This window comes from Apis cerana, linkage group LG9, assembly GCF_029169275.1.
Source record: "Apis cerana isolate GH-2021 linkage group LG9, AcerK_1.0, whole genome shotgun sequence".
NCBI classification, from domain to species: Eukaryota; Metazoa; Arthropoda; class Insecta; order Hymenoptera; family Apidae; genus Apis; species Apis cerana.
The window spans coordinates 8,037,601-8,064,185 of NC_083860.1; the positions used below are offsets into that span (position 1 = coordinate 8,037,601).

Below are 26,585 nucleotides of genomic sequence, written 5' to 3' on the forward strand. Positions count from 1 at the left end.
CAGTTTGGAGAAAGTAGAAATTGTATCTCGAAATATGAAAGAAATGGTAGTTGTGAAATTACGCGCGAAATATGTAGATAGAGAACTTTTCCCGTAGGGTCAGTTTCGAACGGTTCTCGAAACTTTATCCCGTTGCAATGCTAATTAATCCGAATGGCTATCGACTTGTAAATGGCTCGATGAGTTTTACCTTTCGAGCGTGAAAGAAAACTCCTGAAACAAAGGAAAAGCGTCAACCAGTTTTCCTCGACTGGTTAATATATGGAGAGGAGGGAGAGGAGAGGAAGAGAGGATTTGGAATTTTCGTTAGGGTTAATATATGGGCAGAGTTCTCGAAATTTTTCAACTAAAAAAAAAAAAACCTGTCAAATATACTACAACTTTTCTTTCTTTTTTTTTTTCTCTCTCTCCTCTCCTCCAAGCTTCAAGCTTGTCTCAACTTTCTCCACGGTGAAATTTATTGCTTCGTAGCTTGCCCGATTGCTAGACACTATTTATCGTTTTCCATTCCCTGACCGCGTCTGACCTCTCTTTTTCCCCCACGTTACGATCGTCCCGTTCGAATCGAAAGCGACGATCTTTCGAGCGAGTGTCCTAATTGATGTCCTTCCCCCTCCCTTCCGTTCGAAGATCGAAGAAAAGTGGGAAAAAATTCGAAAATCTTCTCGAAAACAAGGGAACCGGTTTTCTTCGGTTCGGAAACCGGCTCTGTATGTCGCCGATAACAATGCATTCGTTAAACCGAAATGCCGGTTGACGAGCTCGATTCCACGCATCGCGAATTATCGCCAATTAACCGTGTACACCCTGCGAACCGAGTGGAACGCGGAACGAGTTTGGAGATAAAAAAGAAGAGGAAGAGAAAAAAGGGAGGGAGAACAGAGGGGGGGACTGGAGAAGAGTAGGGGGAGAGGGTGGTCCTGCAAGAGCTCAAAGGTTTCGGCCTCGGTGGCGTTGTAACGACGCGGAAGTAAAATCGTATATTGTCGGCTCGTGTTAATTACCACGAATGGCTTTGCCCTGGAAAAACCATCCTCTTCCTTCTACCTCCCCTCCCTCCCTCCCTCTCTCTCTCTCTCCGCCGGTTTCTCTCGGTCACCAGCGTCACGAGCCACTTTTTTTTCCTTCCCCCTCCCCTGCCCCGCCCTCTCGCTCTCTACACCCTCTATAAATTTCAACCGGAGTATTTTCTCTTTACGTGTACCTGTTATTGAACGAGAGAACTGCCAATAACGGCGGATAACTGCGTCACGTTTCGCCACGCGAACTCCCCCTTCCCCTTCTTCCTCTCGATCGCTGCTAGACCCGCCGCCATTCGCGCGCCCTTTTCTTCCCTTGATATTTCTAATATCGTACGACATCGGCGCACATAAATTACTGCCCCGGCTTTCGATACAGTGTTTCGTTTCAGCCGCAACCCTCCTCCTCCCACGGGACTTTTCTACTCCCGCCATTTTCCAACGCGCTCCACCTTCGACGAGTTAACGCGTACCACTGCTGACTCGGAAGAGGGCTTCTCGAACGTTTGTCGTTTCACGGCGTAGTACGACGATACTTTCACGCTCCGCAAAACACGAAAATATCGCGTCGAAAATCCTTTGCGAAGCGAGATTTTTAATCGTTGATTAAATCGAATTGGAAAAATGTTTCGGACTTTGGGCGAGATGGAACGATGACGCGAAGGGAAGGATAAAGTTGGAGCGTAGAATTTATTGTTCCATCGATCGAGTATTATTCAGAAACAGCGTTAGCCGAATCGTTCGTGGACCTCGGTGAAGTAATCCAGGGGGCTCTCCTCGCATTCGGGAAATATAGTATCGCAGGAGTCGATCCCTCGTCGGCCCATAATTTCAGCGGCGTGATACACTCGATCAAAGTCGGTCCTGAAGGCCTCGGAGGTGGTCGACGGTCTGAAAAGCGACGGGAAAATTAATCGATCGCCTCGAGTTATTTAAATTTCGCGTTACACAATAATCCCCCGAATGAATTTCGTCGAAAATTAAGTCGATCGTTTACACGACACCTCTGTTGAATAATGATTGTTCGTTGAATATATATATGTATATACACATTCGATTGCCAATCATCGTTATCATAGATACCCTTCTATACACGATCAATTAGAAACTAGAGCAACTGGAAACTCTTAATTTGAGACGATAAGAAAATGTTCAAGGATATCACGTGATACGTATTTCATTGAAGAAATGAATATTCGCTATTATATAATTTGGGTTCATCGTGCCTTCAGAGGATCGGTCAGATACTCACGTGAGGAGAAGATGGACGAGCTGGGAGGCGAGGCCGTGAACTCCGTCGAAAGGCGACGCGGAGGCCTCGCAGATCGCCCTCAACAGGCACGCTTTTCCCGATCGCGAGTCACCGAGGGCCGACTCGAGGATCTCGTAAATTTCCCATCTGGTGAGGGCGCGCGCCACGCCTATGAAACGGGCATATAAAACAGCGGATCAGCGGATGAGAAATGGGGACGATTAACGGGGTCGAGAAGCTACGTACGTTGCGCTCCGCGGCGTTACGCAACAAAAGGACAGGCTTGTTAATATGTAAAGCAGCAAGATCCCCTTCTTATCCAGGCCGTGACGAGCGAGGTTAATTCGCCGGCTCTGAGTTGGGGGTTGTGTTGAGAGGGGATGATTTCGAGAAACAGGGGTGGGATCTTCCGATCAACGGGGGTCGAAAATTCACTCGTGTTAAGATTCTGTTGAAGTTGAACGCGAGAATTTGCGACTGGGGAATTTGGGAGAAAGAAAAATGGATGATCTCTGAGAGGGTGAAGAATTCGTGGGAAAGGAACGAGGTAGGGGACCGAGGGGAGGAGAGAAGGGAAGAAGCGAACGTTTGGGCGGAAAAATGAGAAATGCCGGAAGCTGATGAACGAAAGAAAGAAGAGAGAGAGAGAGAGAGATAGAGAGAGGGTGCGTGGTAATACCTTGGTAATCGGGGTTCGGCTCGTCATTCCCGTCGACCTCGACACCGGGGCTGATCGATCTGTCATAGCGAACGTATGAATCCGTCAAGTAGGAGGCGTTATAGGGCAGGGCGTAATTAAATTTCATCACATATCCGATAATCGTGCTGACGTCGACTTCCATGGGTAAACCGAGGCCGAGGATGAACTGGAACGGTTTTCAAATACACGAAGGTGTCATCGATCGTTTATAATAACCGGCAATCGAATCCCAACTGGCAGCCTCGTTCTCGTTCTAGCTGGTTAGCTCGTGACATTCGACTGAACGAAATTAGATGCAGGAGGAAGGGAGAGAGAGGGGGGGATTATCACGCGAATCATCTGCCGGTGAACGGGAATAATTCAAACCATTCGTCGATTGATGACAACTGCACTTACGAATCCAAGTTAAATTGAAAATACGAAAAATTATTCCCCCCTCGATTCGAATCGTACTTTCAAAAATATTGTACGTACTCGTATTTTTAAAGTTTACAATCAGAATTCTTTTATTTTCTTTATTTTTTTTTTTTTAATACCTGCGCGCGATTTTCTAAATTGATCGATCCGTTCATCGAGCGATCTCATCGCCTCGATTCCCAACAACGTTAATATATCGTTGTTTTCCGCCATTTCCGCCTGTACACGGTTCGTAATCGTTTACAATTCCCATGGAATTACGATTATCGATCGATCGTCCAATTCCACGGTTGAATCGCAAACTATAATAACGCGCACGCTGCAATTACAGATAATTGCATCGCGATTGCGTGTATGAAACGCCTATCGAGCCATCACCGAGTCAGACACCGTTGTGTCTTTAGAAACGTACGCCCCTCCCTTCGACGTACGTTCACACTTTCGCCGTTTAACGCAACGTATGTGCATCGCTTAAACAATTAGCGATCGATATCCAATTAGAATCACTGGCACAATTAAACGCACAGGATGGGGGAGGGAGGACTAAAGCGACAATTCGTAGTATTACGATGCAATTACCCGTCGATATAATCTATCGGGGTAAACTTTACCCCTCGGATAACTTCCTTCGTTTGTTAAACCGTGAAATGACTGAAACGAATATGCTCGACGCGAACAATATACAATCACGTTGGACTCGAGTTTTCCGAAAAGAGAAATAAGAGATATTATTACCGAAAAAAGAAAAAGATATGACACGGTTACCGGAGTACCTGGACTTTGGTCGGCGCGTTCGTTCCAGGCGTTGGAAACACCAAATACCTCTTGTCGCGTTCGAAACACGATCCAGAATGTTGACTCGTGAACAGAAGCGAAAGCAGCAAGAAACGCCGCATGGCGATCGTCCAAGTGTAGCAGAGCGAATACGTCGGAAATCTTTTGGTAGGTCCAATGATCGACCGCCAACCAAATGGCGAGTGCTCGTTAATAGACCCAATTAGTCGTGTATCGCGAGTTCGGCCGAATAATAAACCGGCTTCGATCGCGGTAAACGGCGTGGCATGGCGAAGTGAGTGCATCATCAACGATACCTCGCGGTGAGATTAATGCGATGATCGATTATTTCATCAGCAACATTCCTGACGAATTGTTCTCGATTCCTCTCTAAAGAAATAATATTTTTCTCCTTTTCTTTTACTCCAAGGATGAATCAGGATGTTTTATACATATCATTCTTCGAAATGTTGGGGAGAGAGGTTATCTTCGATTCGCATCAACTCTAACTCTTCCTTTCCTTTCTCGCAATTGTATCACGGCCGCGATATTTCCATTATTTCCGTATTATCCACACGCTGGACATTTCGTCACGATCGTAAATCTTGTCTAACACCGCGGAGAAAGAAGAAGAGAGGAACATATATCCTCCTCGGAAGCGAAGCGCCCTGGAGATTGATTCGGAACGACCGCTGATATCGAGTGGAGAATTTCCCCTCGAATATAAACGCGAATGGTGTCTCGGCGGATGAAAACCGAGCCAGGCTAATGAGAGAGAAAAACGCGGTTATGAAAGGTGATTATCGAGAGAATAGAATCGAAATCCCTCTCTCTTTTCCTTTCCCTTCTTTATTCGCTAGCTGTCCTCGACGCTCATTTCCCCTTTTGAATAGGGAGGCGGGTGATTCCGAGTGGTCTTGGGGACCGGCTTGAGAAAGGAAGAAGAAAGAATCGGATTTGCGGATCAAATATGTCGGAGGGATGGTTCCACTCGTCCGGCTGACACCGATCATTTGGCCACAAAGGAGGGAAGGAAAATTGCCCGTTTGCCGAGTGGTAGACTCCTCGATGGAATATCGCAACGGACGGATCGATCGTTATTGTAAATTTAAACGAATAATCCCCATCCACTCGTTTCGAAGCGGGGTAAAAGTTTATAAACGCAAGAGAAATTTCGCAATCTTCATCGATCCAATCCAACTTCCGTCGCCGGATGAAAACATCGTCTCCTTTTCACGGATTGGACACATCTCCTCGGAGCCGGTAACTGCGGTTCATTCGTCTTCCCACAGGCCGATGAACGCTTTCACGTGACCTGCGAGCCCAGTTTATTTCGGCGACAATTTATCCCCATCTGGACGAGGAAACCCTAAAAAATAGTGGCACGCTTTCATCCACCCCTCTTCCTTTCCTCCTTTCTTTTTACTCCCCGTTGGATTCGGTAATGGGAGGAGGAACAGGAAGAAGAAGAAGAAGGGATTGTGCCATTCCGCGTACCATTGCTACGAGGTGAACGAGGTTTGCAACGTTGGAATTGAAACGATAAATTGCCAACACCGTGTGCACACGATCTCCGCGGATACCGTAATCGCCCGCTCGAAAACACTACTCCACTCCCTCGAGCCCGTTACTTCCGATCCTGGGAGTAGTTATCGCGTCCCGTGTTACACGATTTGCTTCAATTATAGCTCGCGATTTTTTTCAAAACCTCCGCACAGTTTTGCCTGGCCGCTCCAATACCGTTTAAATTGGCGCTAATAACGAAATTTCTCGACTGGCCGCGAAGTGTATCTGTTAACGTGTTAACAGAAGCGCGTATCAAATTTGGTGACGATTTCGTCTTCTTGATCTTCTGAAACAGAAAAAAAAAAGAGAACTTACGCGAGAACAAATTTTACGAATCCGATCGTTAATTCTCCTTCCATTCGACGTAACATTCAATTTAAAAATCGTAGTTGGCGCGCTGCGTGGAGCAAAATTTTCGGTTCGAAATTTATCATTTTTCTGGGTCGTTGAGATCGAAAATCGCGGCCATTTTTCACGGGAATAAACGGGGTATAGCGCAAAAAAATAGTTCGAGAATTTTCGTAATAAACGTGTCATATTCTCAACCGGAACGTATGATGATACAGATCCTTGGTAAATCGTCGGCGTTGCAATGTTACAGAGATATCTGTTAATTTCGTTACGAACAGCGTCGCTCGTTGATGCTCCTGATATGATTCAAAATAAAACCAATGATTTTCCAATTCCAACGCTCTAAAAAAGAAAAAAAAACGTGTCTCGAAACGACAGACAACGCGCCCAACAATTCCACGTATGGAAGCATAAAGTACACGAATAATCATGCTTGCTCATAAATTTATTTATCGACGTGTATATACGCAGTGGCGCGAGGAAAGGCCAAAAAATCCAGTTCCAAAAATTTGAAAATGCGGCCAAAAATCCCTTTGGGAAATGCATACGCGATTACCCTTTATTTTCGCACGGAGAAAGTACGTTTAATAAACGGTAAACGGAATAATGAATTCCGCTTCAACGCAAGTGTGGATAAACAAGCAACAGAAGCAGAGGCAGAGTTTTAATCCGTACCGTTTGCGCATCGAATCGCTCTCTCGACGCGCCAAACTTCCGGGACTATTCGTTTATTATTATTGTTATTATCATTATTATTATCATCATTATCATTATTCGAACGGAGAGGTTGGAAGAGAAGGAGAAGAATCGAGTGCACCCGGTTCATTGTGGATCGCGTTATTCCTGTTTAGAACGGGGAATCGTAATTTTGGCCAGCCTTTGAACGGATTTACAGCGGTCTCTCACGGGGCTGGCCGCGGGAACGTTACATCTCTATCATTAAAATTAGAATGGTCGACGCTCAGAGGAAATTACAGACCGCCGGAACTCGCGGTGGATACCGAGGCGAAAATCTAACAACTATTCCGGACACGAAATGCACTGTAGTATGTGTGTGTGTGTGTGTGGATTCGTAGGAAAAATTTCCCCGCTCATATTTCGCTCCCGTACGAACTTTGTCAGAGTTTCCTCCGACCAGCTTTTTATCCCTGCGCTTCTTCTCGTTTCTTTTCGAATCGGGGGAGGGAACAGGATCGTTCTGTTTTTGTTCTGGAAAAACCACGGTGTTCGGTTGATACGTTATTTGCGAGTTTATTGCGGCAGAGAGATGCGGGCGATAAAATTTTAACGTTAAGGATAAAGTTAGTTCGCAATGATTCGTCCAATTACCAAGGTTAATGAACAACAGGCGAGATTATGGGAAGAGCGGTTAACTGTATTTAAAAAGGGGGGAAAAAGGTTATTCCAGGATATTTTAAATAAAGTTGAAGTAATTTTATTCGAATAATTAATTAATTTCTTATTCCGTTAATATTTTCTCTCCTCGATGCTTTTCGATGTTTTTCTCGTGCACGTTGTATATATATATATATATATATACGGAACGAATAAATCGTGTTTTTAAAGCTTCTCGATGTCACTCGCTGCTTTCAGTGTTAATCGATTGCAGGAAAAAAAATTGTATTAACTAATCGATCGTTCTGCTACGTGATATACATAATTTGACGAACACAATGCAGCAGGACTCTTCTATCCTTCGTGGATGGTTCTTAGAAAAATCCAGGATTCATGGATACCAGGGATTAATTATATTGAAGGAAAATATGGAAGAAAAAATTTTTTAAAAATACGCTACATTGTTGTAGCGATACTGTTTGCCGCCGTTAACGCTTTCCTCAAAGATAAATTTTGCCATAAATCCGTGTCGTATAAATCCTGCTGGCCATTTGCACGATCGATATATTTTATTATAGCACGGCTTAACCGCTGCAAATTATTCGAATGGAACGAATGAAATAACGAGTGTTGGTGATAATTGTACGATTTGCAGCCTTATAAATTCGATCGGTCAGTTAAATTCGGATCGTCTTCTAATTGAAATTAAATATTTCTTCGAATTCAATATTTTCGAAAGCTTTTTTCGCCCGTTTCCCCTCGATCGAGTGAATTAAATAATTTTCCACGATCAAAAGTGGAGAGAGAGTATCTCGAAAGTATCTATTCTTGATCCGAAAAGCAAGAAACACGAGGGAATAGGGGGGATAATAGGAATAATGTCGCCGACTATAGGGTGTGACCTAATAAATCCACGTTGAAATTCATCGACACGTAACCAGCATAGGATTCAATTATTCCGAGCAAAGAGGCAGAGAAGGAGGAGGAGAGGAGGAGGTGGTGGTTATTAATTCATGGGAGTTTTCTTTTTTTTGTGGATTATGTAAATCGAGTTTTATCGCTCGTTTGGATATCTGGCATCTTTGAAACTCGTTGAATGATGCAAAGGTTTTAAAGAACCCGGCTTCGAATTTATTGAAACGATGATCGTCGATGGCGATCGAATTATATATCAAATATCCTGTTACGCTTCGTTTAAATTTATCCTCGACAACATCTGCACAGAACAGAGAAGAAGAGAAACGAGGAGGACCGAGCATTAAAATGAATAAAACGGAAACGCTGTGCTGTTGGCAAATCTATCTACGATACTCGATAAATTTTTCGGAAAAAAGAAAAGGAAAATTAAAATCTTAACTTCGACAATGACAACGAAAGCAAGGATAAAAGCGGGAGAGGAGATCGTTGGAAAGAAATGGGAGGAAAAATTTTTGCAATTGGGAACGCGGATGCAAATTCTGTTTAAGAAATTACAGAAATTACGATCGTACTTATAGATCGGGAACGGATTATTCTTTTTTTTATTTTTTACTCCCACGATGATCCATTATTCATGGACTCGCGATTTTACCGACAAAAAGGGTACGATCCAGGATTAAAGTGAAAGGGGAGGAGGAAAAATGGAGGATTTCTCTTTTCTGGGCCCCGTTCCCTTCCCAACCATCCCCGTACCACCCACGATATCGCTTCTCCACCAATTTGGATCTCGTATTCTTGTTCGAGTCTAAGGATAAAGAGGGAGTGGCGAATCGCCGTGGCTATTCATTTCGAGAACTGCACTCGAAGGAATCGCGTTTTTAATCGCGACCCATTACGAGCGAAAAATCTCGACGATTTGTCTCGGTAATAAAGTTATTTATTTTCAAGTATTAGAGGCAGGATCTCAGAAATGAAGAAAGTACGCTACAGTTCGTCGGGAAGGATGGATTTAGCTATAGTTTGGATAGGAAATAGTTATGAAACGAGATGGTTGCCGAACGATGATGGTTGGTGGTTGGGTAAAAGAGGCACAACGACGACGGCGACGCTCTGTCCCCGTAAAAAGGTAACAGACGCATCTGCGGTGAATAGGCACTTCGTCCTGAGGAGGAACAATCGTCTCCGACCTGTTTGTGAAAACGGAAAAGTGTCGCTATACGTCATGCACGAGCGGTCGATGCACGGGGAATAAACGTTTCTGGAGCAAAACGACGAGAGAAAAATACAAAAGGGTCGAGGAGGCAGGAGATATTCAGGCGCCGCTGTATTTTTTCTCTTCTTTCCTTTCCCCCTCCCCCTCTCTTTTTTTATTTTTTCTTTCGTTGTGAACAGCCGCGAAATACTCAAACTCGTAACCGAAAATAGACGAATAAGATAAAAATTGATCCATCCTTTGGTCGTCACTCTCCTTTAATTCCGAAATTTGCCGAGATTTCTCAATTATTTTTAACTTCGAACGGTGTATCCTGACTGTATTGCGTTTGCACGATGATCTCATTTTTATCGATAAAAACGAAGTAAATATTAGATAAATAAATAAATAATGCGAATTGATCCTATTCGCTAAAAGAAGTTAATTGGCCCTTTTCCATTATTGATTCGAGCGTCAATATATATTTTCGTCCTCGCGTTCTCGTTCTCGAATTCTATTTCTTTTCTTTCCTTTTTTTTTTTTTCTTCTTCTTCGAATCTTATTCACGTTTGTTGCAGTTTATCATCGTGTTCCGATGGTTAAAAAACGAACGCGCACTCGTTAGCAGAGAATGAGCTCGTGTGCAGCGTGTGTATTGATGTAAACGAGAAAAAGGGATTAAAAACGGGGGAATAATCCACGGCAAAGTGGTCTCATTTATGTATGCATGGTTTAACCCCAGCAGCATTTCCACTTGGCATAGTCCTCTTTTTTTCTATTTTTTTTTTTTTTTTCCTTTTTTTCTACCTCTTTACTCGCCACGCTAACGCTAAAATCGGTGAAGTTTTTTAATCACCGCCATCCCACAGGCCACCACGATATCTGACGTGCCACGCGTCGAGAATCGTAATTGCATTTCAAAACGGTGGTGCGCCGCCAGCGCCATCCCGCTCGACCTGTTAACGCGGACGGGAAAGTTTTTGGCTGACTTTGGAAACCGCCTTATTGGCGGTGGCTGGCTCGAACGAACGCCCCCCTTGAAAATATCTAGGAAAGGACGAGAGAATCGATGGAGAGAATTAAATTCCATCGTGAAATTCAGTGGAATGCTAATGAAACTTCGACTTCGGATGTCCGGATCCCTGTTTCAACCGAAGAATAATAATAGTTCGTTCGAAATATGTACGTACAACAGATCTAACTCACGTTTTCTCTTCTCCTTCCTCCTTCCATCCATTTCCATCCTCTTGCTCCTAGGTTTACACGTAATTATCGTTAACACGGCAAATATCGTTAACAAGGAAACCGGTTTTCTACCGTGGAAAATGGATCGGGGAAGACAGTTGCACAGCTTCAGAATCGAGTCTCCTGTTCGAGTTAGCAGTTCACGTGCCCTTGAGATCGAGGCATGTCGAGCCATCGGGACCAACTTTTGTACGTTCAATAATTAAACGTAAACCGATTATCGTTCGTTAACGGATTCAACCGGACGAGTTCACGCGTTGAAAAGTTCCCTTTCTCGAAGGGGATTAAACCATCTTCCGACACCGTTCGATGAATTTTCATCCGACCGAGGAGACTTTAATTTCATTATCCGCCTTTCTTTAATTTCTAATTTTAACTTCCTCCTCCCCTCCCCTCCTCCTTCCCACTCCCCTTCCGGATATGCACAACGCGATGATTTCTTTTCGCCTCGAAAAATATTCCCGCCTCCTTCCGTTCGCGCGTTTCTTTTCATTCAAGAAATACCGCGGGGGAAGAGGTGCGCCGGTTGGTCTACCAGTTGAAAAAGAAAAAAAAGAACAATCTTCCTTTGTAGCCTCTTGACGGTGAATCTGGCGCTGATACTCCATTCGACCGGCTCGAGATCCCCGAATTCGAAGCTCGCGGAGACCCTCCATCGCCCCATCCGATCCCTCACGTTTCCGGAAGAGAGTACCTTAGGTGTGAGTGTCAAGGGGAACCGAGTGAGATAAAAACGAGGAGGGGAGGGGGATTATTCGAGCGAACGAAATGAAAGTTGGAGTTGGAGTGGCGGTTAAACGGTGGTGTGTTTCTCTTGTTTCAAGATATTCGTCGCGTTGGCCATACCGCTCGAGGATCCCTACAAATCGATCTCCATAGCCGATTTCTTCGAGGCGACGTACGATCTGCCCACCAACGTGACCGACCAATACCTCTGGCTGAACGATGGAAAACGAAGGAAGAGGAGAAGCTTGGACAGGGTGACGGTTTATCGAGTTATAGAGAGCAAGTTTGACAAGTGAGTGAGGGAAACGAACCATTTCGATTACGCATATGAAAGGTGTATAATAATAATAATAAGTAAAATTCTAAATTTGAAAGTAGAAATCTCTCGGGGGAGGGGAGGGATATCAAATTTTATATTATTTTATCTTCCAGTCACTTATAAATATTGATGCAAGGATTAAAATTGTTCGAGCGAGGAGCTCGAATATCGTCTGTTACTTTCTTTTTTTTTCTTTCTTTCTTTTTCTTCTTCTTTTTTCTCTTTTTTAATTGAAATTTGACGAGGGAATTCGAACGTTATCCGAAAAAAGAAAGAGAAAAAAAGAGAAAAGTTGGGGAAACGCGGCTACGGATGGACGAAATTCGAGCTTCTTTATTCTACGCTGTGATAGAATAACGCGAGGAACGTGGAAAATGTAGAGGAACGTAGAAGAAAATATATAGGTTCACGGTTCTGGTGACCCAGAAGTCGTAGTAGGTCAGCCACGGGACGGTCTTATTTTATTTTTCACTTTGCTCCCCTGACTTTGTGCACAGCTACGGGTATCAGGGTCACGAATGCCTGCTGAGGGCCATTTGCGAAACTTCGGAGCACTCCCTCCTCAGACATAACGGACTCATTGGTGACATTCTGCACGTGATCTTCACGTAAGTTTCTTCGTTAGCTTTTACATAACACCATCCAACCCCTCCCTCCACTGATAATCGCCCCCGTTTCCGCCCACTCCCATCCCTTCCTACCTAATCTGCCCTTTCAACCCATCCACTAATTCCTTCAACCTCTCTTCTAATTCTAATTCGGACGAGCTAATTTTCTTTTCCTTTCATACCTCGCTCGATGATAAACTTTGTCACATTAATGACAAATTAATCGACGTAATTAATTATCAAATGCGATATATATATATACTCTTTACGAGCACCCATTCGAAATAAAATCGAACGAGTATAATCTGCCAATAATAATAATAATAATAATAATAATCAGTTTCTTTGGGAAAAAATCGAACCGAAACCGAGGAGCACTGATCGAGTTTGTCAATTTTCGAAGAGTTTACGAGTCTAAGGAATCTAATTGAATATATTTCGCTCAAGAAAGAAAAGAAAGAAAGAAAGAAAGAAAAAAGCCACCCTTTCCAGCGTTACAAGAATACAATTATGGAAGAGGTAGAAACTTAGCTCTCATCTCTCGAAGTAAGAACGGCCGGATCATTTCCAACCCTTTAAAATCCGGCGGAGGAAGATCGGCGAAAGAGGCGGGCTATCCACGGGCTGGGCTTGGAGAGAGAGCTAGCGAGGGGCCATTGTTCGCGCGGAGCATAATGCGCTAAAGGATTCAGCTGGAAATTTATTCGGCGCGACCTCCTTTCGCGCGGCGAAGAGAGAGGAGGAAAAAAAGAAGAAAGAAAGAAAGAAAAAGGGGGGAAAAAAAGAAGAAAAAAGAAAGAAAAAGGCCTTTTTTCGGCCTGGTCCAAGGCGGCGCAAATTGGAGTAGATACACAGACCGTGTAGAAAAGCAAATTTGGTTTAGCTTTCTCGCTTCTCACGTACGTACGCCCGAGCCCCTTCCCCGCCCACCCTCGTGTGCCCGTGTGCGCGCACGCTGTGGTGCACGCGAGCTCGTGGGTGGATAAACTCTCGAGCCAGGGACGTATGAATAAAAAAGAGGGCCCGCAGGCGGCCGTGACGCCGCGCCGCATTGTCGTAGTCCTCGTCTTCGGACGGTCGTGAAAATTCCACGAGGCCGGAAATGCTGCGCGCCACGCGCTCGTTTATTACTTCAGCGAGAATTTTCAACTCGATCGAATACAGGATCTACGCACGGGAATAAACGAATTGAAGGAATTTCTGTGGAGATGATTTCCTTAATAGAAAAAAGAGACTATATTTATATGGGCGATTAAACGGAAGCGCATTTGGACCAAGAGTTGCTTGCCTTGAGAGAGGGGAAGGAGGAGGGGAATAAAAATTGCAAACGAAGTTCGTTTTTCGTCCAATCTCCGCGCTCGAGGAGGAATCGGAGAATATTCCTTTGAAATACGGCGACATTTTGGATTAATTTTAATTTAACGAAGCGGTGATTAAACAGGGGAAATGGAATTCGGACCAAGAGTTGTTTATCTCGCGAGAGAGAGGAAGAGAGGGCAAAGTACAAGAGGATTGAATAAAAATTGCAAATGAGCTTCGTTTTTCCCTCCGTCGAAGTTGTTATCGCGTTACAGTGGAAGCGTTGTCATTCTTGAGAGTCATTTCGCACGGGTCTCGCGGGTAATTTGAGGGGATGAAAACCGGGTAAGAAGACGTGAAAGAATCATGGAGGCAGCTTGCGCTTTGCCTTCTAGCTGCGAACGAGGCGTTATTATTAAACTCGCGATAAACCCTGGTTTCGCTCTTTAATAAAGATGTAATCGTGTAAATTGCGTAAATTGTTCCGAATCGTGGCTCGATCGACGATAACGAGAAAATTGCGGGGAAACGTATCGATAACTTTCCCATTACTCGGGGAGCAACTTTCGAACTTTCAACATTCGTAAGGACAATGAACTTAAGAAAGGAGAACTTTTTCCAACTTCTTCTTTTTCTTCTTCTTCTTCTTCTTCTTCTTCTTCTTCTTCGCCCTCTTATTTTTCCAAAGGAAAAGTGACCGGGCTTTCAGATTGCATCGAAAGGAGTGAGATTCGATTTTTCGTTCCGCTTTACTTTAAAAATAAATCCAAGGGATGGAAAGAATTTATGCGAGAAAGCACGAGCGAGGAAGATCTCGAGTCTCGCTCTGATAACGAAATTATATTGTTTTTCACCTCGTATCTCTGCCGCAGGAAGGTTGCAATAAAGCAGAATAAGTGAGAAACCGGTGAAACTCGTGTTCCCTCCATTCTCCAGTCCCCGAGATTCGAAGTAAGAAGGGACAAGAGCCGAAATAAAAGCGCGATGAAACCGTTCTTACTCGTTTTTTACGAGCACGCGACATATGTCCCGTTTCCCTCCCACGTAATCGTCTTTTTTTGGCGGTTCGTAGGGACGACGAGGGTGGTCAGGTGTATAAATAAATACGGGAGGGAAATTCCATGCTCCGATTCTTTCACTCACTTTCTTTCACTGACACCGAGCTTTTGAAAAACGGACTTTCCACTCGTCCTTCTTCCTTACTTTCGAGATCCGATTTTCCGAAAAATCTTTTCCACGGCAAAGTATCGAGGATTCTTTGAAGGAAAACGGAAGACCAAGTACGGAAGTACGAACTCGACCAACGACTTCGACTCCTTTGACGAGTGTTTCCGTGCGATCATAATTCCATCTTCTACTTCATTTTATTTTCTTTCTCTCCTCTCTCGCCAACGATGCAACAGACGTCGCCTTTCGAATCATATCTTTTCCACGTTATTTCTCGCGAACCGATGCTTCCACGATACGAATTTCTCGCAGGGAAATGCGATCATCCTTGAACCGCGTTAAATCGATCCAATGAAAGAATTTACGTACGGCAATTTAATGGCCGACGAGTCACCTGACGACACTCTGGAACTCGTTACCGAGCCGTATTCATGAGGGGGGGAAATAAGGAGATAAGAGGAGAGAGAGAGAGAGATGGAGAAAGAAAAAAAGAAAGAGCTCCTTATTATCGTCCAGGTGGTACGTACGTACAGTGGGCGTTGTTGTTTTCAGACCGACAAGCTCGCGACACGAACTACTGCCGCAGGACATTCTTCAGGCTGAAGTGGTCGGACGTAATGGAAGCTGCTCCGAGTACCGACCGCAATGCCCCGTGGGACTCTTCGACTTGATTGGAGTCCTCGGTTGAGCCCAGAAAAACCACCAAGGTGTACCGCCGCTTGCACTCCGATCGGGTAAACAATTCGATTTCACGCTTCCACTTTCACGAGATACTCCCTGTTCCAGTTTCCAACCATTCCGAGTGCTTGGAATATCGTCTCGGCTCGTAATGGATTGATCGTTTCGCGATCCAACGATCGTATCATAAATTATAAGAGAAGTTTAAAAGTAGGGAGGACTAACTTTTTTTTAACTCGATAAAGAACGACGAATCTAAAACTGAAATTAAACAATGTAAGTAAAAAAGTCGATGGGGATATCACTTCGAACGATCCGTTGCGAAGGGACGAAAAGAAAATTTTAAATAAGGGATTCGACGTTGTTAAATATCCTTGATTCTAATTCTCCTCGACAAGATCTATGGATTTACGTGTAAAAAATGAATAATAAATAACGTCGTTACGCTGTTTTCTAATGAGAAATTGTTAAAAATTGTATTGTAATTGTAATAAACAATTTTCTTTTTTTAATTAAACGTTCAATTAGCGACAAGTTCTCGAACATTGTAAATAAAGAAGCAATCTCAGAGTTGATTCCGAGTCCATCAAACAACCCCTTTCGCAATTCGCGCGGCTGTAAATTCCTGAGATTTCCTTCCCTGAGATTTCGTCCCGCTACGTGCAACACCACGTTTAATTACAACCCTTCCAAAACAACGAAAGAGCGGGAAAGAAATAAGAGGTATCGTGCGACAATACGGAGCTCTGAAAGTCTCTCGAATAATCCTATCACGCATATATATACAGCCTCGCAGATTTATCGTTCTCTCGAGGAATAAAATTGCAAGTTTCGTCGAATTATCTTCGCGCAACGCCTTTCTTCGTACACCTGCGCGATCGTTGGTCGATTCCAAGCGTATTGTTCTTTCGAGACGCGTCTCTCCCGCTTCTCAATCAATCGATCCCTCTTCCACGAGGATTTTACGTAGACGTAAACGCGAAATCGGAAATCCTAATATCCCAAGCTAAGTTTACGAGTATTGTAGGAGAGAAGGGAGAGAAAGAGAGAGGAAAGTTCGCCTCTTGATAATAGGTAAGCAGGGTTTACGCGGTAAGTTCGTAAAACCGGTTGAATTTTACAGTATGGTATGGGTGTGAAGTCCACGGGAATTTCGACACTGGGCGGAAGTAAAGCCGGATATTTTACAACGGCAACTTGCACGAAACTTTGGCCAAGTTTCATTATGAATTTAAGGGGGAGAGAGAAATAAAGAGGGTGATAGAGTGTGGTTAAGCACACGGCGATTTTCACGCTGTGCTCCGCGTTTCGGTTGGCTGACAATTAACCGGACAAATTGTAAACTTTTAGAAAACGTTTTGCGCCGGAGTTACACACGCGCCGTGTACCTGTATCGTAAAATTATTAATATCGGATTAACGTCAAATTTTGCCGCGACGGATTTATATTTACCTCCTCGTGTTTATCGCGCGTTTGCAATTATCGTGGATTAACGCGGAGGGGTAGGACTTCTGAATTTGGCCATGCACGTGTAACTTGATCCGACAAAATCGGGATCAGAGGTCCCGTAATCTGGGGAATCGGAATTTCCATTGGACGAGAATTGGACGCCGTGCTGGACCGATCGTGTCAATGGGCCCGCCTCGCCGAGCTATTATTGTCGAGTTATTACGCCCGAAACCTCGCGCGCCTGTTTGTTCTCCGATTAGAAACTTAACATTAATCATTTCGCCGGTGTTATTGAACCATAGAAACCGTTCTCCCAACGCATCGAGTCTCAAATAGATCGCCCATCATCCGTCTACGCGTGGAATAAATAATAACGAAAGTATCGGCCAACGAATTTCAGGTCGACTGTCAGGTTTGAGCATCGAACGGTCTTACGTAGTCGTATGACGCGTGGAAAATTCATTCACGGAGCGAGGTTTAATCGGGTGGTTGGCATGCACCGACCGCGAGAGACTCGATCGGTTAATGAATTTCGAAATTGGTCTGTTAATCGATTTCCTTTACACCCCGTTCCCCGTTCGATATACGCTGCTCTCTATCACCCTCGAACAAGATTCCGACATTGCCAGAATTTACGACAGGCTGAAAACTTTCGCGAAAATCTTTGCCACAGTCTATCGAACATCTCGAAAGAGCCGCACAATTCCCGGCCAAAGGTCTTAGGAAATTCAAACGTTTACAACCAACTGTGGGGCAACTGTTAAGACGTTCGCCCAACTTTCCAGCTTTTCCGGACCAACGTCACACGACCCAACTTTCCCTCCACTCGATTAAAACTCGCCAAACCGAGTCCTCGTGAGCTTACTCGTGTTTCCTTCGACCGTATATATATATATTTTTTCTTTTTTAATTTTTCAACGAATTACAATTTAGTCATCCTTAATTAGCTCAATGCTTCGAATCTTCGTTCACCAAAGCTGCGAATGTTGAATAAAATTTATCGATCGAGGACGATCCATCTATGTAACGAGACGAATATACGGTAAGCTATGAGTTGCGCGTCTGCACGGTTTCCTCGTTCGCCCACGTTGCTCGATAGTCGAGAAGAGGGAGGGAGTGACGAAGTGGTGGATAAGTTAATGCGTTAGGCGTTGACATCGATGGACTCGGTCCTCTCCTGTATGAAACAAAGGGTCGAAGAGGACCCTGGACGTAAGGGATTCCCCCGTAAACGATTATTCGTGGGGCGTAAACCACGTACGAGGGCGGAAAAGTGAGCGAGAGTATGTTCGCAATCTTCCCTGTTCGTCGCTTATCGACTGAGATATATAACGTAACGTAATAAACTATCTGCAAAAAGAAAAAAAAGAAAAAGAAAAATCGATAGAGTTGGAGATTAATTAGAAATTCTATCGCGAGTTTGTGGTTGGTTTTAGAAGCGCGACAAGAATTTCACCAGCAAGTAAAATGTCGAAACAAAATGTACAAATGATTCTGTCGATAAGAGGACAAACACGCGTAGAGAGAGAGATCTGTTCCACCACCAATTCTCTAATTAATCGCGGTTCATTCGAGACTGTTCCCTTCCTTCGACGATCCGTTCTTATCAGACGCGAAGATTGATTAACGCTAACGATTTTCGCCAAGGAAACGTTTCCTCGAGGACGATTCGGCTAAACCTAAACCTTTGCAACATTTAAGTTGGCGAAAAAGGTGTGCGGGGAAGGGGCCAGATTCGACGGCAGGTAAGTGTAGACTAGTGTAACTTTTGTTGCGAAATCCCCGTTCAAAGGAACGGCGGGCAAGTTGCAAATGAATTTTCAGTTAAATAGTTGGGAGCAAGTTTTTGCAGCAAAGTGTCGTTAGCGACGGGGGCTGCTTCTTTGATGTATCCCGTAAACCCGAGCGCGGCAAAGGAAGAAGAGCTCGAGGAGTGTCTTGAGAACTTCTCTGAAGAGAACCTTTTTTATTTCGATCGACCTTTGACTCGCGAATCTTTCCGCTAACGGAGCCAACATGGATCTCCTTTTCAAGGATCCGTACACGTTACTTCTTCATATCTTATTCCCGTGGATCTCGAATCCCCCCTCCGTTATTACTCCCCGCCATCTCGAGCATCTTGCGTGATTCCTTCCTCCTCCTCTTCTCCTTCTTCTTCTTCTTCTTCTTTTTAAATATTTCTGGTTTGAAATATTAAAAATAAAAGTACGAGAGGGGCAAAAAATGGCAGCGAATCTCGGGAAAGAATGCGGGGAAGCATCCGGGAGGAACGCAAAATTCTTGTCCCGCAACAAACACTTATTAGAGGGAAGGAATGTGCTTTCTTCATTCACGGAGAGGGGAGGGGCGCCCTTCTCTTTAAAGAACTACTCGACTCGTACGTTTTAATAAGAAGACGAGGCGGAGGAGGAAAGGAAGGACAAGATAAGAAATCACGCGGAACGATAAATCTAGAAAGTTGGCCGTAGTTTTCCGCGGACCTTTTCCTCCTCTCCGACACCTCCTGCCGAGGAGAAAAAAAAAAAAAAAAGAAAGAAAGAGAAGGAAAAGAGGAAGGAAAGATCGATCCGCCCATCAACTTTCCTCCCGGCGAATATCCGGAAAACAAATTTCCACTTCCCGTGGCGGGGGTCCGTTAAAAATAGTTGTCAATGTCGGGATCGATTCTCGCTGGATTCACGGGAAGTCGATTGATCCGTTGAACCGGACAACCCTCTTCTCCACACTCCGCCGACGATTCGCCGTTGATTTTTGCCCATCGATCGCCGGTGGAAGTTCGTTAACCGGTGATTACAATATTTATACGGGCGAATTGAATCCTCCTCCTCCCCCCTCTCTCTCTCTTTCTTTCTCTCTCTCCAGCATTAATTACTTTCCGCGAATTTCACCGAATAATCCGATCCAGTAATAACTTCCATTGATTCGCCACTCGAGAACGTCGAATCGCGATGAAATTTGCATATCGACTGCGAGAAATTCGTATGCGCCATGCCCTCCCCCCCGAGTCGACGATCTCGCGAGTTAAGGATTCTTAACTCGGATTATAACTTGGGATATCCATCGATCCGGCGGGAGAACGAATCAGCGATTATTTCGAGGATCGAGAATGAAAGATCGAAGTTTCGAAATTTGAATTGGTGGAAGAAAAAGAAAAAGAGGGGAGGGAAGATGAGGATTTTCGATTTCGGAAAAGGATAAAAAGCGATTGTAGATCTGCGAGGATCGCAAAAAAAGGAAAGGGGAAAAGTTAATTTCGAAATCTAATCAACGCGAAATCGGGAATAAAGCCGGGAATATCGAGTCGAAAAGGGGGAATGGTTACGAGTTGCAAGTTCAAAGAGTGACGCGACCGCTAAGCTTGCAACAGCGTTGTATTCCGCAACGATGAGGCAATCTGATAGGATTCAAGTACGGTCCCGGGTGAAAATAAAGCCCACCGTGGCCACGATTAAACCCTCTTAGTACCAAAGAGGACAGTTCCGGTAGGGACGGCGGTTGGTTGGGCTGCCGAAACGAAAATCGATGCCGGCCGCTCTTTCTTTCTCTCTCTCTCTTGGAGAACTCTCCTTTTCTTTTTCTTTTTTTCCATCCAAATCCATCGAGTCGATTAAACCATCGTTCGTTTAAAACTTGACAACGTAACGTTGTTATTGAGATATATTAACAAATCTTCAGAAGGAAGCTCGCTCGAAGGAAAATCTTTGGCAAAGATCTTTTGCAAGATACAAAGAAAATTCGAGAGAAAGAGAGAGAGAGGAGATAAAATGGGTCGAGTAAATAGTAAAGCTTAAAGAAACGAATAGAAAGGACAGAGGAGAGGGGGGCAAGAGTTAGGCGACAGAAAAAGAAGGAATCGAAGAAGCGGATGGTAATGGCACGATCGAGGGAGAAGGAGCGAGATAATGGAAGAAGGGGAAACGATATTTCAATCTTCATCCTCTGCGGTTACTTTTTTTCCTCGATTCACGGGATAATCGCAACGATAAACGAGGGGGGCGATAGATTTCGTTTTGGGAGGCTTGACACGAAGGAGGGAGAAACAAAGACTTTCGCGAGTCGATTGTAGCCAGTCTGAAACGAGTCGAAAAGAGAAATTGCCATTTCCCATGGCGTGTATCCACACCAGGCTTGCTCGTCGTTCCGTTTGAACAAACCGCTGTCAACGACCAATCCTTCCATTCTCGGTCTTTTTGCCGGTCAAAAGCCGTCCTGCGAAACCGCGAAACTTTCATTTCGTTTCGTGGCGGGACCCGTGCCGCAGACACTTTGATTACGATCTCGCAAATAACTCTTCGACCGACGAAAAATCGACTGCATCGCCCGAGCCACTCGTCGATTCGTGTCCGGCGATTTTACTCCAACAGGGCTAGTTAAACGATTCTGATCGACTCGGGATCCCTCAGCACGGTTTCGACCGTTCTTTTAAAAAAAGATAGAAAGCTTTCTGCACGATTCAGAGATATTTGGAGCGCAACGAACGTTGAGATCATGGAAAAGGAAGAATCCAAAGTATTTACAATACCGTTTCGAACGAAAGTTAATTTTTGGGAAAAAAACGAACGAGTTTTTTCTTTGATACCTTATATAAATAATGGAAATGAAAAATATCGATATCGATATCGGATGAAATAATTCGATTGGTAAGAAGTTTCGAGCACCCAATTCGAATACAAATCTTCCGTGAATCCTTTCGCTTCGAGACCCGGTTCTAGCATAGAAACCCGAGGTCGAAAAAACTAATTGCATTCCGATGTAGCTCGTTTACCATCGGAGCCAACTAACGCGCCATCATCGTGGCCAGCGCGAACCTTTTGTCATCCGCTAACTTCCTAGATTGTAATTTTCCCCGTAGATTAACTTTCCACGGATCGTGGATCCACTTCCTTTTTCCGTGAAACTTTCCTCCCAATCATTAGCACGGAACTCCCACGGAATGAGACGGACATTACACTTTACCGAATACCTTTGTCCCTCGTCTCTCTCTCTCTCTCTCTCTCTCCCCACTTCGAAATTAAAATTGGAATCGTCCAACGTTATCCTTTCTCTTTTATCTCTCCCCCTTTCGTCGTCCTCCTTTCCTTACGTAATATCGCTCTTATCGATGTTTAAACCCCGGGGTTCACCTTTCATAAAACGAGAAAACCCGCCGGCTTCGAAACTCGCCACTTCCCTCGACGGAAATTAATCGAGTCGAAAACTTTACCGATACATCCCCAGCGACGACGATGGGCTCGAGAGAAGATAGATCAACGTCGAAACGTACACCGATCGAGCATCCGCTAAATCGCGCACCGAGCAGGGGAAAAAACGAGGAGGGTGGGAAAGAAGCAGCCGCGAGGGGGGTGCCTTTAACTCGATTAACCACGGAGCCGGCATCCAGCAATGAGAATAATTATCGCGAGCGATCGATCACCGTTTCGGAGGGTATTGGATTAAAGCGCTATTAACGGCTCCAATCGATTGTTTTCGAGCCGATTCCCTCTCCTGCACGCGACCAAATATCGATTATTTCGGGGATCCATCCTCCCTGGAACGCGGAGCAGTATCGTCGTCTTGTCGGCGATTTCCGTCTACGCGACCGGCTACGAAACTAATTTCATTTTTATAATGGCTCGCTCCTCTGTCAGCGCGAAGCCAATCGGACAGGTTGGAGAAGCCGCGCCAGTTCGATCGGTGAACAAGCCTCGACCATCTTTTTCTCTTCCTTCTCTCCGTCTTGAGTTTATTTTTCCTGTGATTCGGATGTTCGTAAATTGGATGTCGACGTGCGACATCCATCGGTTTCTCGCATCGTTTACGAGATTGGTTCGATGAAATTCATTTCTCAGCGTTTCAAGTAACATCCTCTTTTCTTTTCCAACGCGCGAAAACCCGATGGTCCGAGAAAAAGAGCCGGATTCGAGGATTCGGTCGCTTTCGGTATTTCTCCGAGACATTATCAACATCGATCATTTCGTGCACGTAACCGCGCGGTATTAACCTCGTCGATCCTTAATCCCGGATGAGTCCCCTTGGAGGTTTCGCTCCTACGATTAGAGAAATGAAATAGCCGATAAATCCATCGTTACCGGGATCGACAAATGTGATTAATTATCTGGGATCTCTCGGTTGTTTCAACTCGAACGATCGCATATTACATTGTCTTCGGAAGGTCCTTTCTTCTTCCTCTTCTTCTCTCCGTCGTATTTTTTTTTAGATAGAAAAAGATAGAAATTGGCAAAAGTAAGAGATACGATTACGGCATCGTGTTGTTCGAAATTTTTGATTCGCGAAACAACCCTTTGGCGGGCGAATAATGGCGGAAAGATTTCTTAAGCGTTTCGGGCGCACCAACCAACGGATTTCGTATCTCACGATTCACCCTCCATTCTCGACGACGGTTTCAATCCTTGTATTTTCCAGAACAACTCTCCCTATCCGGCCTCGAAAGCTTTCTTATCGGGACCGGCCACCACAACCCGTTCCCCATTTAACACGTTCAGTCCCAGACGCACACTTTACAAAATTAGCTTTGTCAGCCCTTAACCAGGTACGTACAGCGATGGTTGGGGCTCCAGATGGTCAAGATACAACTCGAGTCCCCCTATTTCAACCCTCTCCAACCGGACAAGGAGAATTGGGGTCGAGACCAACCCAGTTTTCGCGTCATCGGACCGACATCTCTTTTTTTCTCACCCACTTAACCGCCCTCAAACCACTTATTTCCCTTTTCCTTTTTCTTTTCGTTTTCCTTTCGGGGGGAGGGATTCTTGGACGAGGATCGTTCACAATTTTTCTTTCTCTCTCTCTCTGTAGAGATATCTTTGAAAGATAAATACATTTCGAAATACGACTCTACGATCTTTTTCTCTAAACAGCCACGTGTTCGTTCGATCAGATTAAGATTATTGATGATTAGGATTAACTATTCGCTGAATCCAACGCGCACGAGAGAGAAATTATCAAGAAAAGAAAGGAAATAACAAAAAGTGTGCGTCAAGTTGTGTTTCGAATCGATTGCACAAGAGAGAAACTAAGTGGAGAGAAAATAACGATGGAACGAAATTTTTGAATTCAATTTTCACGTTGCGTAACTTTCGATAAAAAAAAAATAAAAAAAATGATCCAAGTCGCGCGAAATGAACGATTAGACAGGGCAAATAATTGTTTCAATTGCAGCCACACTCGATGTGGCGTGTTCGTTAACGTTGAACAAACTCGTTTCGCGTGGCCATCCCGGAACATTGCACGTTCAGCGTTTCCGGGGCTGCGCGTTAAAAACATTAGCGACAATTTTAAACGCTTTCGGCCGGCCAATTTGAAGGGAATGCCGATTGGCTCGCTGTGTGCTCGGCCAATTTTTCCTATTTTTTTCGCGCAAACATCCCGCCTCCCCATTCCTCCAAAAAATCACCATTATTCCGCATCGTTGCGATTAATTAATCCTCGTCGTTCCAATCGCTTATTTATCGCGAAGGCAAACCCTCCTTTTCCCTCCTTCCCCCCTCTTCTAATTCCGATCTGTTTAAAAATCGAAATTCCCATTTCGTCGAAAGGGGATTTGAAAAAGCTCCCTCGGAAACTCGATTTTCCGCGAGAAAAGATGTTTCTCGAGTTGGATGAACAAAACCCCGACCAACGGGGTTTGAATTCGGCTGAAAATACATCCTCGTTAAAAGAACACGAAGCGGCGGCTCAAAGGGGAGAAATGAAGGAGCAATCGGTTCCATCTGGTCCGAGTCGCGGTAGAGTCGTGCATCTTGGCCAGCCACGAAATTGCGCGGCTTGTTATTTAAAAGAACGGATATGGAGGAGACAAAGATCCTCTCCTTTTACGTACGATTTTCGCTGAAAGCGGCGCGATACGATTTTTCCGTCAGACGCAAGAACCGAGGATCCAGAAGAGACGGCGGAAGAAAGAAAGGTGGAGAGGAGCGAGAGAGGAAGGAAGAAAAGATTTAAAAAAACGCGGCAAAGGTAATCCCTATCTCCCTCCTCTCTATTCCTTCCTCTGAAAGCTTAAATTTACCACGAGCATTAACTTACCGAAATGGTGTATACACACACACACGCACGCATCAAGTTGGCGAATACACGGGGGCGTGATTCTTCCAGTCGAAAGTAATTTCTCTTGTGATAACAACCTCCCGGTGGGGCAACGCTCGCTCATGAGAATTACAGCTCCGCGACCGGCTCAACCGGAATAAACGCTTATGGTACACTTTTTCCCTCCTCCCCGTGATTCGAGGTATTTCCTCGAGTGGAGAGGTCTCCACCGACGTGATACGGGACGTGATGCTTCGTAGCCAACCCATCTTAATATTCCGATGATCGTCGTCAATCCTCTTCGAGATAATTTCCTCCTCGACCGAGAGAAATCCTTGTTATCGAGATGATAAATTTCCAGAGAATCCGAGAGAAAAGGACTCCGCGAAAATTTCGAAGGACGGATGGGGAACGTTGAGATTGATCGCGTTTCCGACGAGACGAAAGGTAAGGGAGAGATTTTTTTTTTTGCACAGAGTGCAAACGACTCGAACTTCCTCTTCGCTTCGGGAAATTTTCTTTGGACGATCGAAGGAACCGGTGCGCCTCTTCCTTGTCGCGCGAGATCGCACGATCGAGAACGAAAGATCGAAGATTTTATGGCACGCGCGTAAAAGTTGCGGAGATTTAATTGCGATTAAATGAAACCGTGTTGCGACGCATCGTCGATGATGTTACGCTACATAGAATATGAAGATTGATTCGATCAAGTAGTTTTTGACGTGTAACAAAACCTCTGGTGGCATTCCAATTTCAAATCAATTGACATTTTAATCGATAAATTACAGCATCAATTTTTCAAAATGAAACGAAACGTACACACGTGTACATATATATATATATATAAACCACTGATTGAATTTAGTGTCGATATTTTTTCATCAATTTCGAAATGATTCCATTTGCAAAAAGGATGATTCTTTTTTTTTTTTTAGGACATTAGAGAAATGAATTTTTCCCGTATCGCTTTCGTTCATTCGATAACACGTATGATATCACCCTCCTCTAAAATGGCCCATATTTATCGGGGTTGAGCACCAAGTTAAACCCTCCGCGATACCGTCGATCGTTGGCGCGCTTGACGTTGTGCAAACTCATAATCGTTCCGATTCGCGAGTCCTCAAAGCAACCCTCGAACTTTCCCGCCATAGAAGGGAAACTTGTTTGACGCAGCCTAAGGCGGTTCCAAGTCTCACGTCAAGGATTTTGGACAGTGCTTAATGTTGCTCCACTTGCGACTGCAATAAGTCTTCGAGATACCCTCGAAATCCATCCCCCAATTTGTAATTAATCACGCTCCGAATCCTTTCAGATATCGAGCAAATCATTCTTCTTAGAATTCTCCTTAGAAAATGTACAATTTTTATACTATCATAATCTAATCTCTCACATGTACTTATTTTTGATACTTCTTCTACACCGCTTTCCATTATTTTTTTACTTTTTTCATCTCGCTTTTTATCGTGTGTCGTGACTTCCTCTTTTCACTTCGCTTCGTATTTACGATTATTATTATTTCATCGTCACTCATCTCCCTGTACAAGC

General features: G+C 44.4%; 2 protein-coding genes across 6 annotated transcripts in view; one reads left to right on the top strand and one right to left on the bottom strand.

Annotated features, from left to right (window-relative positions):
* The window catches only part of LOC107992698 (acetylcholine receptor subunit alpha-like 1), a 204,850-nt gene extending 188,773 nt beyond the window's left edge, over positions 1-16,077 (top strand). For 4 of the 5 annotated variants that reach the window (XM_062079368.1, XM_062079369.1, XM_062079371.1 and 1 more), the window contains exons 7-9: positions 11,594-11,787; positions 12,312-12,422; positions 15,441-16,077. In XM_062079368.1, coding sequence (XP_061935352.1) covers positions 11,594-11,787; positions 12,312-12,422; positions 15,441-15,576 — 441 coding nt within the window. In that variant the 3' untranslated portion in view covers positions 15,577-16,077. The remainder of the gene's footprint in view (positions 1-11,593; positions 11,788-12,311; positions 12,423-15,440) is intronic. The other variant, XM_062079372.1, reaches the window with a different exon arrangement.
* On the bottom strand, positions 1,691-6,306 carry LOC107992690 (uncharacterized). The gene is made up of 4 exons (XM_017048712.3): positions 4,162-6,306; positions 2,951-3,137; positions 2,272-2,440; positions 1,691-1,910 (listed from the first exon to the last, which is right to left on the bottom strand). Exons 1-4 carry the CDS (start codon positions 4,468-4,470, stop codon positions 1,748-1,750), a joined length of 828 nt encoding a protein of 275 aa, XP_016904201.2. The 5' UTR covers positions 4,471-6,306; the 3' UTR covers positions 1,691-1,747.
* Positions 16,078-26,585: the final 10,508 nt, after the last annotated feature.